The 18973-nt window shown below is 36.5% G+C and overlaps 3 protein-coding genes across 8 annotated transcripts; 2 read left to right on the forward strand and 1 right to left on the reverse strand.

The window, feature by feature from the left end:
* Positions 1–81: 81 nt before the first annotated feature.
* On the forward strand, positions 82–8174 carry LOC113748461 (ALBINO3-like protein 2, chloroplastic). The gene is made up of 14 exons (XM_027292028.1): positions 82–502; positions 665–771; positions 1082–1209; positions 2389–2460; positions 3229–3330; positions 4062–4121; positions 4264–4329; positions 5675–5722; positions 6177–6350; positions 6443–6498; positions 6574–6691; positions 7031–7120; positions 7601–7710; positions 7818–8174. The coding sequence occupies exons 1-14, from the start codon at positions 108–110 to the stop codon at positions 7975–7977; spliced, it is 1686 nt and encodes a 561-aa protein (XP_027147829.1). The 5' UTR covers positions 82–107; the 3' UTR covers positions 7978–8174.
* A 972-nt stretch (positions 8175–9146) lies between these two features.
* On the reverse strand, positions 9147–11989 carry LOC113782909 (protein ORANGE-LIKE, chloroplastic). 5 transcript variants are annotated; one of them, XM_027328869.1, is made up of 6 exons: positions 11908–11989; positions 11699–11780; positions 11003–11182; positions 10465–10613; positions 10325–10383; positions 9147–9505 (listed from the first exon to the last, which is right to left on the reverse strand). In XM_027328869.1, exons 3-5 carry the CDS (start codon positions 11129–11131, stop codon positions 10341–10343), a joined length of 321 nt encoding a protein of 106 aa, XP_027184670.1. In that variant the 5' UTR covers positions 11132–11182; positions 11699–11780; positions 11908–11989; the 3' UTR covers positions 9147–9505; positions 10325–10340. The 5 variants fall into 5 exon arrangements, with proteins under 5 accessions (XP_027184670.1, XP_027184672.1, XP_027184673.1 ...); XM_027328871.1 differs by lacking the exon at positions 11908–11989 and having other exon boundaries at positions 9147–9508; positions 11699–11901; XM_027328872.1 differs by lacking the exons at positions 9147–9505; positions 11908–11989 and adding an exon at positions 9515–9717 and having other exon boundaries at positions 11699–11901.
* A 94-nt stretch (positions 11990–12083) lies between these two features.
* LOC113782907 lies at positions 12084–18924 on the forward strand. Of its 2 annotated transcripts, XM_027328864.1 has the most exons (9): positions 12239–12870; positions 13717–13808; positions 13969–14669; positions 15160–15230; positions 16560–16649; positions 16791–16985; positions 17097–17195; positions 18001–18127; positions 18287–18924. In XM_027328864.1, exons 1-9 carry the CDS (start codon positions 12505–12507, stop codon positions 18448–18450), a joined length of 1905 nt encoding a protein of 634 aa, XP_027184665.1. In that variant the 5' UTR covers positions 12239–12504; the 3' UTR covers positions 18451–18924. The 2 variants fall into 2 exon arrangements, with proteins under 2 accessions (XP_027184666.1, XP_027184665.1); XM_027328865.1 differs by lacking the exon at positions 18287–18924 and having other exon boundaries at positions 12084–12870; positions 17996–18073.
* The last annotated feature ends 49 nt before the right edge of the window (positions 18925–18973 follow it).

Genomic DNA, 18973 nt, shown 5'->3' on the forward strand with positions numbered 1-18973 from the left:
GTAAGAATTCAACACGTGTATTTCAAGCGCTTCATTCCAATAATAAGTAGTGCTTCTTCTTCCTCCGATTCCGCCGTCGCGGCCGTCAGCTAAAACCTTTGCCAGAAATGGCAACTCCAAAAATCTCTACTCTCTCAAACCTCCTCCGTCGATCTCGCCGTTCACTTTCCAACTCCTCTTTCTACTTCTCCATTAAGCCTCACCACCATCCTAACCACCGCCATTTCTTACACCAAAAGATTCCGGCGGCAGCGCCGTCAAATCCACCGCTGCGATATCTCACCGCTTATAATTTCCTTTTGAGTCGCTCCTTTTCCACTAGTGAGTCAACTGGCCAATTCGATGGTGACTCGGACCTCACTCAGTCCGAGCTCTTCTCCGCGATAAGTACCGCCGGAGCTGGAGAAATTGGTGCTGATAGTGTTGCAGAGGAGTCAATTCTTCCAGTCCGTGCGTTGATTTGGTTTCTCGATGGTTATCACGATTTCACCGGTTTCCCTTGGTAATTTCCGTTTCAGTTCCCATAATTTTATTTACCCATAAAAGTTCAGTTTGTTCCTGGTTGTCTGTAAGATATAAGTTATGACTTATGCATTAGTGCGAAAATTTAGTTTTTTAGTAAGAAATTAGCTTGATGAATTGATGTTGATCATTCAATTTGCAGGTGGCTAGTGATTGCTTCCTCAACGCTGGCGCTAAGACTCACATTGTTTCCCTTTGTAGTGCTTCAACTTCACAAGTTGAAGAAGATTGCAGAAGTTTTCCCTAAATGTGAGAATTTGACTTGTTTTCTTACTTCTTTTCCTAATTGTCCATTTGGACTTCTACCATTTAATTACTCGGTCAGTTTTAGAGAGCGGGAACCCTTTTGGTTTGCTGTAATTGCTAGAAAATTTAATTTTGATTGCTGACTCTTGTGGAATGGAAAAAAGGAAGTCAAAAAATGTGAATGGGAGTAACTAAGTTGTCTTTCAAAGATGAACGGGAAAAGTAGAATAAACGAAGGAGAAGATAAATTAAAAAGGTACTACTATTTGTTGGTTCTGATACTTAACCTGACCATCTTATGCATCTCTTAAAGTGCCTCCTCCATTGCCACCGCCTTTCTCAGGAAGGAGTTTCAAGGATCAACTTGCACTTTTCCAGAAAGAAAGGAAAGCAGTTGGCTGCCCATCATTTTTCTGGTTTTTTGCAACTTTTACCGTCCAGGTGATGATTATTATCTTTCCTGAGGTGGATCTTTAGTGTTTTTTTATTTCGTTTTCAGATGACCTGCATCATTTATTGGTTCACAAAACAGAAAAAACTTCTTTATCCTTCTGCAAAATCAATCCGAATATAGAAAGAATATTCATTGTTTGAAATTCAATTGAGAGGCACACATTAATTTGCAGCTGAGCTAATACATACAGTGCTTTTCTGGTTGAAGTGTAATATTAAGACTATGGCCATTGGAACTTTTATAAATTTCATGTAAATCATGTTCAATAACTTATATCAGAAAGGCTTATTGTAGAACAAGTAGAGCTTCTAGCATGCACTTCTTTTTTCTGCATATTCAGAAGCGAGTAACAATTTCCTGTAGTTATTGCTTTCTACTACTCCTGCAAAGTTATTTATGACATATGCCTGTTTATTGTTTTGAAAAATTAAGTTCATTCCAACCATTGTCAGGCAATGTAACACCAGAAAAGGGCAAAAAAGAGCTAAATGCATCAATCAGAATTAAGTGACACTTGTAGTTAAGTGGTTAGTCTTTACAGCAAATAATTTAGGATATGTGTTCTTGACGTATTGGTGATCCTTGAACAGAAAAATAAAAGGTATAAAAGATATTCAAAATGAGATAAAAAAGCAATAGGTCACCCACATCATGTCCAGACTCAAGAAACTGGTGCTTACTGTTTCTTTGGATTAATGAAATCATGTTTGAACGAAATTCCATGTCGCATGTTTAGTTTGGCATATCTGACTATCAAGCAAAGTGTCTGCTATGTCAAAATTGGGGTTTCTGAAGGTCTACTAATTTTTTGCACTAGAATACATCTTCCTTAAATTAAAGAGAATGTTAAGGTCAAGTGAGTTTTCACCTTTAGAAATTACTTATATTATCTACTTTTGGGAAGAAAGTTTTTTGGGCAATTGTAGATAGTTAGGTTTTTGTTTGTACTTTTAGCATCTGATGTATGCCTTTGTGTTGAAACTTTTGATTTTGCCCCGGCTAATAAGTCACATCAAGCTTCATTATGTAGTGTTGTTGTTTACATCTAAAATAAAGTACTGGTATTCTGGCACTTTTGGATATAAACTGAAGGTTTTTGCAAGGTGCATACTCATCATGAAGCTACAGTCTGATTTTTGGTTGTTTTGCCTCTTGATTAATTGCAGGTTCCCTTATTTCTTTTATGGATTACAACTTTCCGTAGAATGTCCCTGGATCATCACCCTGGTTTTGATTGTGTAAGTCATCCAGTGTCACTTATTATCTGGATGCTTATTTGATTTTGTAATCTTAAATTTTGAAATGGAAAAACTCTTGTCACAATAAGACTAAAATATTTGCTTCTGTTACTGCTCTGGAAGTTTTTGCAATAGCATTGTTATACTATTCCATTGTCAATTTTTTAATAACAAAAATGCAACTGCAATTGAGAAGACTTGCAAAATTGTGCATTCTTGCTATATTTCTGGAAATATAATTTTGTGTACATTTTTCTTATGTTATATTTTATACCTTTGATTTTGGACAATGTCAATTGATGCTGAAGATATCTCATCATTTTTCCCTTGGTTTAGTCCCTAAAATCTGCTTTACCCTACTGCATAGGCATATGGCGGAGTCCAGCTAATTGTTTTGTGATAAACAATTGAAAAAGGATCTATAATTAGTTGTGATAGAAAGGACATTGTTCTCAAAAGTTTGATATAAATTTGATCACCATTGGAAATTTATAATGCATTTTTTGTTGCTTATTTTTCATGATTAAATAGCTTGAACATGTCGCAGAGTCACAAGTAACTGTCCATGAAGTGGAATATTCAACGACTGAAAATTTCTGTTGATATTTCATTTGCAATAACTTGTACTGTTGTCCAAAAGTGCTTCTTTTGTCTTCTTCTTCCCAACTGCAATTGAATTATCTTATCACTTCCTTTATGTGGATTCTTCTGTCATCTTTGAATATTATGTCAACATTAACAGTAGTAAGTTCATTTTTCAAAATGCAGGGAGGGATTTTCTGGTTTCAGAATCTGACTGAATTCCCTAATGGTGTTTTTGGCCCTCTCTTTCCTTTACTGATTGCTGGGTTGCATTACACTAACGTTCAGGTACTACCCTGCCCTTACCTCGTTTCTTTCATTGGCAAAGTTTCTCTACTTTTTTAAATGGAAACGTCACTACATAATGTACACATGCTCTTTGAGTATTCTACATAATCTCCTCTGGGGTAGTTTAATCTATAAATGATGGTCTCTTGGTTCTTAAATTAGCTTGAAAAAGACTTGGAGATATATCTTTCTTCGTCTGTTACTATCTTAAAATGTTTTATAATTTTAAAATTTGATTCATGTTGGATTTGTTGTAATATAGCTATTGGAATGTCAATGCTAGGGAACATGTTAAAAATCGACCATTATTATGTAAATCCCGGAATATGTGATTATATATGCGTGTCTTACTTCATTAGATTTGATCAATTACTAAAATTATTTTGTGAGTTATTTCATTGTGCCATTCAGTTGTGTTGCTTGCAAGATGGTTATGTTTTCTGTTACAAATGCACTTAGCCACTTACCCCTTAATTAAATTTTACATTCAGATTAACCTGCAGATCAATGAATTTTACCTTAAACTGTTTCTAAATTGTTCAAAAAGCCTGTGTGCTGGTGCAATGCTTTGTGTTGGTGGCGCCTGTATGTTACATGAATCTTGTTGAAACTGGGAAGTGAGAGTCACACCGTTCTTGTGATTACTCTATTCTCTGGTGCCTTCTCCACTGTTGCATCTATATTTTGGACCTGTTTATTTTTATTTTTAATTTTTTTGTACATTTCTCCAGATAGCATTTCAAAAGTCATCAACTGGAAAAGTTTCTGATGTCTTTGAAAAATTAGCCAAGGTGAGTTTGATTTTAGTAGGTTGATGCTATTTTTCTTTGACATACATGTCAACTTAGAGATCTCATATTGGTTCTGGTGTTTAATTCTTAATGTGACCGTTGAGACAAATTGGTGATGCTTGTTCTTGATATGCTGTTGCAGTATTACAAGACATACTTGGAACTTCTATCAATTCCAATCTTGTTCATTACATTTAATGTCCCTCAGGTAACATAACTTATTATTTTGGCACTTAGTGACTATGGAAATATATAAAGCATGTACAATCAGAGAATCCCTTCATCTACTGCAAAAGAGGGAATGCTGGCTTATATTTTGATTAATTAATCAGAAGTCTTTGATCATGGCAAGCTCAGTGCACTTGTCTTATATAAACCATGATGATGTCGCATCCTTGCCGATGTATTTAGTTGGGTCTACTGGGTGTCAAGCTTAAATCTGACTGATTAGCCATCTTCTTTTTCTGTTTGGGACTATATTTGATTGAAAACTAACTTTGATACTAAGTATTGAAAGAGGTTTAGATATTCTGTTCGGAATGCCTGCTTCTTGATCCTTGCAGAAGAAAATCCATAGGCCTTGATTTTAATGCTGAAGTTCTCAATGATGCTGTGAACTCCAATTGTAGAAAGGGTTTTTGCTGCAAGAGTTTTTCTTTTGTTTTGAAGCTAAGTTGCTTTCATGAGATGTAGATATTGACATTTTATCGAGCTCCATCTGGTTTTTAGTTTGTAGAATTAGTTGCTGTTGGTCAAGTTTTATGAGTTCAATGACAGAAAATAGAGGTGACATTTGTCATTGAATTAAGTCTCTGGCTTGTTCCTGTTCCTTCTTCAACATAAACTTATGCTGAGTTATCAACAATCAAGCACATAAAAATGCATTAAGTTTGAATTAATTTTTGTAAACAAAATGACACGAGTGTCTTTTACCCGAACACAATTGATTTTCAAGTAGCATGTTTAGTTGGACGTAGTCCAAGTTGAGGGTGATAACTACAGCCCCATCGAGTTGTTTAAGTTGTCCTTTGGACCTAAGTTTGGCTTGGTCATTTTAGGTACATGGTGTGATAAGGAGCCAAAGGCATCCTTGAAACAAAGGTATTAATTCCATAAGATGCATAAGGATTCCTTGTTTTGTATCAGTGATGCGATCTTGTAATAATTTGTTTAAGCATTTTTCTTGTAATATGTGAAACTTGGCTATTTAACATCTTTATTAAGTTTATTTTGGTAGATATATTGAAATATATGATTAAATCTATACTGAGTTTTAATTGAGTTCTGCCACAAATTCTTGAGCATCAAATCCTCTTGGTTTGGTGCCTTCATAATTTTTGTTCTTCTGTGGTGTTAAATGCAATATCAGAATATTAAAACATGCTAATATTGACTTGTTCAGAAATCCACTGCCACACAACATTTATGCTGATTCAACTCTCTCCTTCTGTATCTTTTGCTTTTACAGTTGTCAATTAATTCAAATGCCATTGTTGGAATACATGTACGCACTATGACATGGAATTTTCCACTTCTACTTTTCTATTGTGCAGGGATCTTTAGTGTTTTGGTTTACGAATATTTTGTTAAACACCTTTCAGGTTAGTTGTTGCTATCCCCCTTAACAGCCAGAAATGGTTGTATTCTAGAGAGCCCTATAGCTTCAAAAAGTTTTTCATAAGGTGCTATTAGTAATAAGATTTGCTCTTTGGTTCCTTGTTTATCTGGTAATTGCGCCTTCAATAGTATACCAACAAATGCTAAATTGAACATTAACAGCTTGTAGACTTCACTAGTTGAAAAGGTCTTGACATAAGGTGTTGTGTGGATAAGAACTTTACTGCTTAAATATACTTGCCTTCGGTGATTATATATATATATATATGTCTCCTGTTCAAATGAACCATATAATACTGGGAAAAAGAGATTTCCAATGCTACATATTACCTTTTTGCGTATTGTCTTTCTGTACCACCATCTCCATTACTTATATCTTACTTTTAAGTTAGAATCGACCAATCTGCAACTGTATGCATTTTCTGTGGGCAATTGCAGCAATTAGCCCTCCGCCATACAGATATTCGCGAGAAGTTAGGTCTACCTGATAAAGCTGCTGTGCCAGAATTAGACAGTGATGAGAGAGCAAAAATTGGTGTTAAGGAAACAAATCAACCAGGAGTGCATGGTGGAGTTTCTGTTCAAAATCTATCACCAAAGGACCTGGTCCTTGTAAGTGAACTAATTTAAGTCTTCTGTCTCATGCAAGTTGCATTAAGATCTGTTGTAATTTGTCAGCAAAATATTTCTGGCAATTTGAACAGCTTTCTGTGAAATTCTTGGCAAATGGAAATCAGGACAGGGCAATTCAACTCTTAAGGTATGATTTCTTTCTGTAGTATATGATTGGCTTCAATTTCCGTGCCATAGCTGCATCTGTAAATTTTAATTACAGACTTGCTCTTAAGAAGGATCCTGAGTATGTAAGAGCATTGCTTCTCCTGGGGCAAGCACTATTGCAAAAAAACTTCCTGGATGAGGCTATTGAATACTTGGAGTGTGCTATTGCTAAGGTATATTACTTGATTTTTTTGGTTGAGTTACCTCATGTTCAATCCCATTTTATCAGTTTGAGTTCAATTCCCATAGTAATTTATGTTATAAAATCTATTATCAGCAAACGTTATGGATTTAATTGTACAATATTTGTGATTTACAATTGTCCATCTCCATTTAGCCTTTACTGAAAATCCTACTTAATGTGTGAAATCATGTAGATCTTATCTATTAAGTTATGATAGTAGAATGTAGAAAATGTTTATGGTGAATTGCTGTGTTGAACTATAGTTAGTTTGAAATTACATTTGAGACATGTTTTCCTTAATTAGTTTTTTTCTCTCATTTCTGTTCAGCTTCTTGTAGCTGGCCATCCCACAGATGTCGAGGATGTTGATCTCTTAATACTTTCATCTACATGGGCTGGTAGTGCTTTTATGCGACAGGTATCATTTGACCTCTGCATGCCTGGTTTGAAAATTAATTGGTAAACAGGAACTCCTCTTCTGTGTACCTTCAGGCCAGAACTTGATGAGAGGAATTGCATGGTCTTGTAAATGAACTTTTCTGTCTGACTAACCTTACCATTTGAACTTTAGTGGATTTTGGGGGACACTGAATTGGACATGATGTATAAAAACTATAAAACCTAAAGTGTGATTTGAAATTTTCATGCTCATCCATTGTGCCCTTAAATTGCATTTGCTTTTTAGACTCCTTGACACAGCTTTACAGATTTTTCAATATTGTCGCTTCACAAAGAACAATCAAAATTTGATAGGATGGTACTTTTTTGATCTTTAAAATCAAATTGCTTGCATTTAAAACGTTATGATCTTAAATGCTCATTACAAAGATCAAATTCTGGATGCAAAAAGAACCCCTCTTTTATCACATCTACGTGGACTAACCTTTTTTTTTAATAGGGGAGAAATGAAGAAGGCATGGCACACCTGGAAAGATTAGCTTCTCTTGAAGAGCCAATGGATCCAATGACCAAAGCTCATTACTATGATGGATTATTAGTACTCTCTAGGTAATAATCCTGCTTTCTTTTCCATGCACGTGGCATTTAAACACTTTGTAATTCGTATTACCGGAAAAATAGACCATCTAACCGGGACTGTCTCAATGGCTTTTCAGTGCTTTATTTGGTGCGGGTCGCAAAGCTGAGGCTGCTGAGCACTTGCGCAGGGCTGCTGCTTATGATCCAGATCGCTATGCAGAATTTCTTGAACAATGTGAAAATGACAAGGACGATTTTGTCAGCGACCTTGTAAGTAGCAGGAGAACAGATTCCTGAATTGCAGCGTGCCATTGGAAGTGAAATCTAGTTTGTAGGTTATGATCTTGATACATTCAGCTCAACTGTCCCCTTCTTTTTGTACTGCTTATGGATCTTGCCCTTAGGTGGGATGTAAGAATTTTGGTACAAGTTTTGTCGTAACACCGTGCAAAATGATGCTCTCCAATCAAGCAAAGGGTGATATTTACAGGCCATTTTTAGCTTCCTGCTTATCTTTTGAAATTTTTTTATTTTTTATTTTTTGGCTAAATCACAATACGTATAGTGGGCAAAATGCATAGTATAGGACAAATTGATAAAATTGCAGCTTTTGTCCCTTCAGGAATTCAGGCTCGTCCCAGTTTAGCCCTCTCCTTGTCTCACATTTTAATGTTTATCTACACAAAATTAGACAATTTAGAATTCCTGCGAATGACTACTACAAAACCGTGAGTATAACTGCAACTCTGCCCAACTATTAGTGCCCCTCAATAGTAAAATATGAAGGATGACTTAGATTCGTCTGGTGAAAAAGATTCAAGGAGCTATTCTTGAGATACTGGCCATGGCCTTCGGACCTTGGCTTTAATTAGATAACAGGTTCCTATATGGTTTCAGCTAGCAAGGACCTTGGCTTTGTCACCCCACTACGCAACTGTGATTTGAATAGAAACCAGCCATCCTACTATCCTCCTCCATCTCTATAAAATGGAAGTGACCAGCTCAACAACGATTATCTGGACAAAGATACAAAAATAGTCTATAACCACGTATATTTGTTATCAACAAAGTACAAAATGCTTGCACAGATTAACGTCAGATGAATGTATACGGCCCAGCCTCATTAGGAAACTAGGACCAGCTATCATTAGGTAGCGAGTGGAAAACTCTTCTTCGATCCTACAGAACTCGTCATCAAGGGCATCCAAACTCGGCAATGACTTGTTCATGATTTGCCTTTCTTCTCTTCTAGTATATACATGCGCGATAACTTCATTACAATTAGTGGAGAGGTTAGGCAAGCTGCTAGGTTTTGGATTTATTTGTCAGCTCTAGCAAGAAACTAACAGATTCTGTGTAACAAGTGATTCATAGACCTTAACTGAGATGGGTTTTGGATTTATAAGTACTACAACTTAATAGGAAAAAAGAAAAAGTAACGCGTGGACAAGTTGAACCTCGAAATGGAAACAAATTCTCTTCCATATTCTTTCATTTTTCTTGTTGGTGCGGACTTTTTCAAGTACTGTCAATTAAACATCTCGATGATTCAGCAAATCAGAAGTCCTAGTAGCAGCTGTATGTGGCTAGAAGTAGATGACAAGAGACTTTCTTGAACTTCTTCATGAGGCTTCATCAAAAACCCTTTTACTACAATGCTTGCACTGTACAATTCACCACTTTGTGAATGTCTTGATATTGTTGTTTCACCCAAATAAGTGTTACACAGCAACAAGTGACACAAATCAGAAGACTGCTATAATTCATCATTGACTTCCAAGTGCCTCTGCCTCAGCTGCGAGCTGATCCTAGTCCCCTTTGTAACCTACTAAGTTTACAACAAACAGAAGATGATAATAACCATTATGTTTCACTTGAGAATGACCATTTTATGATGCATGTTTAATTGATACTCTGGATTTTCTGATAAGCCAATAAGAAAAGAACTCCATATGGGCACGAATAACGTCCATAACATGAGAACCAAAGCCACTATTCCCAAGTTCATCAGCATTTAAGTAATTTATCTGCAGCAAACTTCATAAAACAACAAACACGGACATTATTTGTCAGCTCTAATTCATGTGTGAATGGAAGGAAAATCACGCCTTTGCTACAAAGAGCAAAATTAAGATCAAGAGGATGTTAATCATTAATCTACATATGTCCACTTTATAAGCACCATAATTGGTACCATGTAGAAGCACCAGCTGCGTTCAAAATTCCATAAAACTGAATTATAATACAGGACTCAATGGTCAAACTATAATTTGTTGTCTGTGACTAGTTTTCTTGAATAATCACTCTCAATTATGTTAATGTCCTTGAGCAACGGATTAGATATCTTAGTGCAGACCATTCTGCTAAACCTCTTTGAATGGGCAATCGAGCCTTTTATGTCAAGCACAACAAGAGTGTCTCATAGCCTCTAAAGTTGAATTCCAGAAAATTGAACCCGCAAACATACTCTATTCGTATTCCAGCATAGCCAGCAGAGGCAAATGAATGACTAACTGAATACTACATAAGAAACAAAAGATCCTGAGTGTTGGTCCTGACACACCAAAACAAAAATAAAAAGGTTCTACAATCTACACACTTCATGGATTTAGTATTATGATATACCAATACAAAAAATTGATACCTTTTAGCCCCATATGTTATACAAAGCCAGATCCCAAACAGTTGAGACAATGTTGCACCCTACAACCAAGAATAAACAGAAGTTAACCTTCTCAAAATTTCATTCTCACAGAGAAGAAAATGATTAGTTTTCTGACTCACTTTAACCCATCGCAAGTGGGGCAAAGACATGGGTTTATAACCAAAGGATCATACAATGGTGACCACTGAATGGTACCACTTGCTTTGCATAGCTTACAGGGATAAAAACCCCTTCCTTTGCATGCCCTACAAGGCCTTCCATATTTTTCCTGCAAATGAAAAAGAATAGTAAAAGAGTACGACATATACACAGTATGGGGCTGAAGACTTAAACTACAATGAATCATTGAGACGTCAAACATAGACAATCACAAGATAATACTAATGTCTTTTAGCAACTCATAGTGCTATTACTTCTTATAAACCTGAAAGAATAAAAGGAAAGCCTACGAATTGAACCCAAACAGGACAAAAACAGAGATTTACTTGCATACAGGAAAGCATTTTCTTTAGATGCACATATTTGAAATTCCTAATTCCTAACAAGAAGCAATCAAGCCAAAGATCATATTTAACGCTATAGCCGCATGAAAATCAACACGAACAAGAACTTCACTCGGCAGGAACAACTTTACAAAAGGTTAGAAATTTTCGGTACCTTTTTCTTTGAGATACCATATCGAACAAGTGAAGAGGTAACAGCAGAGATAGTAAATGCTCCACCAAGGATCACAGCAGCCGATGTGGCTAATATGGGCAGTGCCTTCAGAAAACCTTTTCCTGGCATAGTTGACTGCAGCTGGCAACTTTTGCAACAAAAGCACACCACACTGCAAACCTGCAAGCCCACGGCAAAAAAAGTACGAATATTCTGTAAATAAAAACGAGTTGCAGATTCAAGCTTATCCACTCCACATATTAACTCAAAAAGATTTCCACAACAAACACATAAGTGCATAACCTTTGTGCTGTCTACAATTTATAGTGCATTCAATCTTTGATTACGTTCTTGCTGCTTCATAATCCAAAAAATTTGTGCTAGGAAAGATGGTGCGTAAATGTGATAATTTGAAACGAGGGAACTCCAGGGCAGCACGTTATCCTAAGTGTTAATGTAAAAAGTTCCTTTCTTTCAGTATTGGAGTTTGCCCTCAAACTCAATTCTATCTAAAAGAAATCACTCCTGTAAAAGTATTCAAATTCTTGTTTTCCAGAAAAAGAGAAAAGCGGAATGCACAATTCTCTTTATAGAAAGAAAACGCAAATGAAAAGACCACCAATTGATCGACCAAAAACTGAAATCATTAATTAAAGAGCAATGCCAAGAGGGTCAAGGTTTAAGCAGCTCACTGACCTCATATAATCCAAGAAGAGCTTAGATTTTAGCCCAGAAATATTGATAAAGCTTGGCCACAATTAAACAAAGTATCCCTTTTCTGCAAACAAATTAACCAATGTAAATGCAGGAGCTTTTGCAAAGTTCAGAGCTTGAGGGCAGCCAAGAGAAAGGGAGCGGAGAGGGAAAGATAAAATGACAGGAATAAGTTGAGAGATGGAACCAACTCTAGAACAGAACCGGTGTCGGTTGTGCCGAAGAAGCAAAATTACTGGCTAGAATTGCACTTAGATCCCTATTATCTTATCAAATTCCTACAGTATACCCCAATAAGATTCACAAATGTACGGTGCCTAGCATTGGCCTGCACGTGATTTTCTTATGCTACTCCTCCTATTCGTCTTTTAGCTTTTGCTTCTGTTCAGTTTGCTTCCATCTTTTTGCTTTCCTTGGCCTGATTACCTGTCAACAGTATATATTTTTGTCTTCCCATCCTTGATAATTCCCACATATCATACTTAAGGCCCCCAACCGTAGTTCTTATCCCTCAAAAAGTTAAAATAAAGATCACGCCTTTTGTTGTGCCCAGTTCTAAAACATTCTTTACTTCTGGACTTCTCCAGAAATCCTTTTCTTCCTCCTCTCTTTTTCCTTCTTTCCCTTCCTCCACTTCATTGATAACTCCACCGAAACTTCAAAGCCCCATTAAAATTTCCCAAACCCAAGTTATTAATGAACAAATAAGCATCAATAAGCAGAACACATATCCCAAGATTGGATTTTTGCACCAAAACGTTAACTAATTAGTAGAAAATAGCAACATAATGCAATGCCCAAGTAATGCTTTCCGGTATAATACAAGTTTTTGTGCTTGCAACCCTGGTTATATCTTCAATGGAAGTAGAAGAAGCTGCCAACTGTTCTTGGGGTGGGAGCCGGTGGAGATGCAGTCAGGGGTGGATTACTCTATTGGTTTCCCGATGACCATCTTCAATTTTGACTCCATTAAGAAGTTCACTCAATCACAAGCTGTGTTTCTTGAGGCTACGCTTCTGATGCTGCTGAGTTGGTTGTTGTTGTGCTTGATTTTGCGCCTTGTGGGCCCTCTTGGCGACGGCCGCTCGCCGTGGTTCATGATCCGCTGGTGGATTAGCCGCTTGGATGTCTGCTTTGCCACCCGCCACTGGCTTGTAAGATTTTACTTTCAGCTGATTTGTGCTATAGATAGAGCTAGAGCTAAATTGCAATTATTGAAGCATAATGTGCGACAAATTTGCTGTTTTTTTGGTGGATTATTACTTTTTTGGAAGTATATGCGATAAAATTACTTGTTTTTGGTGCAATTATTTCCTTGCAAGTTTTGGGGGAAAAAATTAAAAAGAAAAAGAGAAAGCATATGTGATTATAGGTTTGTAGATGAGTAGTTAGTATCAAAACCAAGATATAAATGTGAAATTCAAACGTGACATTGTGTGATTTGCTTAACCAAGTGGCTGGACATACAAAATTGAATCTATTATTGGCTGCCTGGAGTTACGTTTTGGTGCTAGATTATGATACTTCAACATTTACACGTATGTATACGCTTCTATGTTAACTATATGTTGGACATAGAAAGTTGAAGCCATTAGCGTGTGCCTAGAATAACATTTTGATGCTAGATGTCTGATACTTCAACATTCACACACGTATGTATACTTGAACCACGTTAACTATCAGAGCTAATGTCCTAATGGCTTGGGATAAACATCCAGTTGGATAACATTAAAACGCTAGTTCATAGTGAAATACACCGTTTCAACAAGCACCTTGGTTAACACCTCATCATCGCCGCTTAACGCATAAAGTACATCTTTTTGAAAGAGTTTATCTGTTATTGCATCCAATGTGGGACATCTGTTTTAGACTATCTTGGCTTCCTATTTGAAACATGTAACTTCTCTTATTTGGGCATGCAAAAGTTCAATATTATTTAGATAACTTCATTTTACATCTGACTGCTTACATGAGTTTATGAATATTGTGATGTTTTTTAGGATGACCAGAAGGTAGTTATGAAGCGCAAAACAGAGCTTGGTGGAACCTTCTCGATTGCAAGTTGGATCCTTTTTATTGGTCTGTTTGCTGCGTGAGTAAAGATATTATTTATTCATTGTAGTAATGAGTTTCTTTTTGCAAGATTTTATATCCACGTACTGCATTCTTTCTGTTAGTGATGGTATAATTGCTTTTTTTTTCCAATGGTTATTGTACTTTGATAATGACAGTTAGTTTATTATCTTCTGCAGTTTGCTGTACCATGTCATATCTAAGAGAAGTGTGGAAGTGCATAGTGTTAGAGCAATAAATGCACCTGATTTAACCTCTTTTGTGAATGACATGGAATTTAATATCACAACTATTTCTAGCATGAGCTGTTCGAATTTACGTGGGCTTGGGACATTAGTTGCCGGGAATCCAGGAAGCCTTGATTCTAAAGTTGCTCCACTCTCTAGCTTTGTCAACTTTTCTTGCCTGAATACCAGTACAGGACCCACCATCACCCTTCAGTGTAACAACTGCCAGATTGTCCGAGGTGTTGCCTATATATCATGGCAATTTGTTGATCTCCCAAATGATCCTGCTACTGCTGTTGGATACCAGTTCAAACTAACTGCTAAAAGGCATGGTGATAAGAAGCATTTAAGCTCTGTCAGTGGAACATTAAACAGTAATAGCAATGACCAGAGCAAACCAATTACATTTAGGGGGCCAGAGCCAAATATATTGAAATTCAATCTATTTCCTAGACATTACCGTAATATGCATGATCTAAGGCTCATCCAACCTTTATTTCATGATTTCCTTCCGGGCTCATCTTTTACTGATATCAGTCAACTTCGAGCTTCTCTTGAGAGCTCCAATGATGGTTTGATCAACACCACCCTGTATGTCAATTTTCTCTCTGACTATATTATTGAGATTGACAGCCAGAACACTATGGGGCCTGGTGAGTGATTATCTTGATTTTTAAGTCACGCTCATTCTTTGGAATATTCTGTTTTTGCTGCCTGACTTTGTCCTTTTGCTACTATTTTTTGCTGAATTTTTCTCGCTGCAGCTATTATGCATTGCATTGTCTGATATGAACTATAGTGTCATTGGTGAAGTTTCATTATATTCTCCAGTTGTCTGCCTATTATGCATGTGTTCCCTCTCTTAGGAAGCCATATTGCATGAAAAATCTTCTGCATTGGTTCACTTTTTTCAGTGCCACCCTCTATTCTTGTCAGTTTTACAACATCATGCTCTTATGGCATCCTGAAGCACTTACAGTTTGATTGGAGCTTATAGCTTTCTCTAATAATTTCGTTTTTGGAGATTTGGGCTCTATTTTGGAACATCTACTGGCTTGTCTATCAACGTGATTTGGATTCACGCCTGAATAAAATCTTTTCGGTCAATAATTTGATGCTATATTCCTTTTCCAAGGATTGCAGTTAGCTTCTTGGCGGATTTGGGTGGCCTTTATTGCTTCAGCATTGGCATTTTCTTCTATTTCTTGGTGCAAGTATGTTCTTTTTAATCCAGCATTTCACTTTGCTTTCCTTATGAATCTCCAATGAACTTGATATGCTGTGGCGTTCTTTTGTTTGAGCATAGCTCAGGGGAATGATCCTAGTAATTTGTTTTTCCTCCAAGTTTTATCTTAAAATCATTTAATCATAGCTCAGGGAAATGATCCTTAGCCTTAGAAAATACCCTGTGATTATTATTTATTGTGCTTAAAGTTATGCATTGCATCAAAAGTAGCATCTCTAAGTTTGAGGTCTGATCATATTAGACGAGTAATACCACATCAATACTAGATGGATAAAGTATTCAAAGCACGTCTTACAAATGGGTCTATCATTTTTCTCTTAATTTTTCATTTTCTTTATATATTTTAAAGGCTTTTGGAGTTTGGAGGAGTCAGGATTGGCTTGATGGAATTCTGCAGTTGTTCCGTGCTCTAAGGTTTTGAAGCCTGCTAAATAGGCATTATACCTGGAAGTCTTATGGTATTACTTACTGCCATAATGACTTAAAATTCCCATGAAATTCCTGCTACAAAATAAAATTTGAAGAAGTCCAGCCAGTAGTTTTCCAATGAGTTAACAAAGTGCATGATACCTTTGTAGATTTAGTGGCTGTACAGTTTGGAAAAGCAAGTTGCAAATGAGACCTTCTCCCACATTGCTGGCATGATTTTGTGCTTAAAAACGTTGCAAAAAGCCAGACATATTTCGTAATCCTTGATACACACACCACACCTTTCAGGAAAGAAAAAGAAAACATTGGAAAGTCTGAAGGAGAAATTACAAGTATCCCCATCAACATTCTTGCAGATGGGTTTCAGTTTTGTTTAAGGAAATATGGTTTTGAGCTGCGGATTGAAGACATTCACCAGAGGTTGATAGAGATTCATGAATCAGTCTATTATTTAATAGTTCCAGAGAGCCACCACGTTATCTTGTTAAAAGGATATTCGGATATGTTTTCTTTCTTCTTTATATTTGATTTGCATCCTTAGTTACCTTGATGTAAAACTAATCTTTATCAACCATTTCACATGTCCTCCTCAATTATGTTACTATACAGTCAAATCTTCAGAGCTATGTGATCACTGGAAATTTTCCCTAGTAACGACCAAAATTTTTGTTCTAGATTTCGGGTGTCGATTGACCACTAAAATTAACTTAATAATGGAAATTAAAAAGGTACTTATGGTAGAAAAACAGTATGGAGCACATTGAAATTTCCTACTAAACAGAAAGGAGTTTTCCTTTTGATGCTTGGACTATTCAGTTATACTAAACAGAAAGGAGTCATAGAATTTCCTAACCATCTTATTTTACAGTTCGAATGCAGGATCAAGAAGCTTCGACACGAGGATAGTGTAATGAGAAACATCAGAAATCGTCGAAAAGCTCAAGAACGTTGGGATAAAGTGAGTTTTCTTGCATGGAGATAACAGAAACAAGTTTTCTTATTTTGGGTTGAACCTGTTTTATACTACATTGACACAAGAAATTCTGTACTTATGATTCAAGTTGTTTGTTTAACTAGTTGTATATTTGTTCTCAAATAGCTGAGGAAATATGTGATGTATACATGGGGATGCAGCTCACTGGATGACAGCCATACAAACGTGGGAAATGGAGGATGCTGTAGCGGCATTGCGGTGGAGTCTTTCCAGAAAAGCAAATCATCACATAGAACAAGGCAGCATAAAAATTTGGAGATGATCAGTTTTAGCAGAAACAGCAACCTACCTAGTCATCAGGTAGTTAATCAATTATGGCAGAGTAACATCAGTAGATGCTACCTATATAGTTTTATTCTTATTTAACAGCTGGAAATTTCTAACCAAGTGAATTGATAATCTACCCAACAGCAAGCTGTCCCTGAAATCAGCTATGCTCAGGTTACTAAATATTCAACCAAGCCTACATCAAACCAGGAAGAGAGATCCTCATATTCCACTAGTGAGCCCGTGAGTTATCTCTGTTTCTTGCTTTGTTACATATAGGACTTTTTAACAGACTAACATGGTCAACTTTTTGTTGGAACTTGCTCTTTAAAGCCATAACTGTATTGTAGTCATTTTTGTCTTTTGGTTTGGAAATATTGCTTGGCTCAGTATTTCAGGAGCTTGGTATGTGACTTCATTAAGAAATGCTAAGAGTGTGACATTGTGTATCTTTCTGGAAACATTGATCATATCCTTAATTACATTGGAATGGCCATAGAATAATAATTACAGTATAATGGCCATAGACAGGTAATGACATTTCTGATGGTCAAAACCACTGCTAATACTTGGATAAAGTGGATTGTAATGGATTATTAGTTACAGTCTTAATGCTGTTGTGTACTCTCTCTCTTTCTAGACCCCATCTGCAAGAAGACATCTATTTGACCAATCTCCTACAATCTATTTGACCAACTCATGACAAAAGAGAGAACACAGGAATGAGTACCTTCATGGACTATAAGAGCAGAATAAGAAGTTGAGTGTCTTATGTGACGTATATGCTTGAAATTTAGATTAGTCAAGATTTCATAATGTGTCGTGAAGTTTGTGACTGAAAATTTTTGTGATTACTGTATAGTGATAGCTCTAATTGCTTTTGTCTAATTTATTTGCCGTCTTCTGTAGTCATTGTTTATGCATTACTTATGCCATATGTGCACTCTATATTCAATTGGTGTTTTTCCCGGAGAGTTTGTGGAAGAAGTTTTTATTGGCTATCAGAAGCTGGAAGACATTCTTATATTCTTATCTCATCCTAGTTCAGGAACGGATAGGATTTAAAGACGTAAAAAATGTAAAACATGATTCAACTGTTGGTTCAAATCTTGGAGAAGTCAACAAAGCATTTCCCCTTCTGGATGGTTTAACTATTCCGCCGCCTCCAGCTCTTGGTGAGTTCTTGTTTTTTTAACCTGCAATTTTGTTCCTTTTCTTTCTTATTGTTTCTACACTTCTACTTGCTTAGGTTGTTGCTTTGGCTTTTACAGTATCTTTTGTTGTCTGGTGGGTGTCATATCTTCTCCTTTTGTAATTTTTCTTTATGTTTGCAGAATCTAATGCTTCCGGTGATGTTAATATTGCTGACCTCCAAAAAAGTCTTCAAAATATGTACGATTATAATGTCATCCTGAGGGACAAATTGGTCGCTGCTCAGTCAATACTTCATGCTTTAAGCGAAAAGAAGTCGTCTCCTTCACTGAGAAGTCGCTCATAGTTTTCGCATGTCTGCCCTTAGTGAGAAAAATCCGCTGCTGCTTGGATTGCCAATTCTCTGGAATGTGTTTCAAGAAATTCCAGAATTATGTGGAGTGAAACAATTGTTGAACTGACACAAGAACATGTGAAGCATTTGATGCTTGGAACTATCTGCTCCAATTGAAATGCTGATTTTGGTGCCATATTCTCTTGCGATGAGAAGGATGACACAAGGGAGTAAAACTGCAGCGAAGATTGTTGTTGCATGATCTGTATATTACGTACATATAGTGCAGATGATATTGAGGGAATAGCTTATTAGCTTGATCCCTTGCATCATGATATTCTTTTACGGGTTTATAGTGTAAAATTCTTTCTTTTGGCTGAGCCAGATCTTGATAAGAGTTGATGAAGGAGACGAGTTTTGCTCATCAATGAAATCCCTTCTAGACCTCTGGCCAATCAACCGGAGGCAAGAGGAGTTGGTTTTCTATATCTTGGTCAATCAACCAAGTTTCGGGACTAAATCTGCAAAGTTCTCG

The sequence above is a fragment of the Coffea eugenioides genome, chromosome 9 (assembly GCF_003713205.1).
Source record: "Coffea eugenioides isolate CCC68of chromosome 9, Ceug_1.0, whole genome shotgun sequence".
Classification (NCBI taxonomy): domain Eukaryota; kingdom Viridiplantae; phylum Streptophyta; class Magnoliopsida; order Gentianales; family Rubiaceae; genus Coffea; species Coffea eugenioides.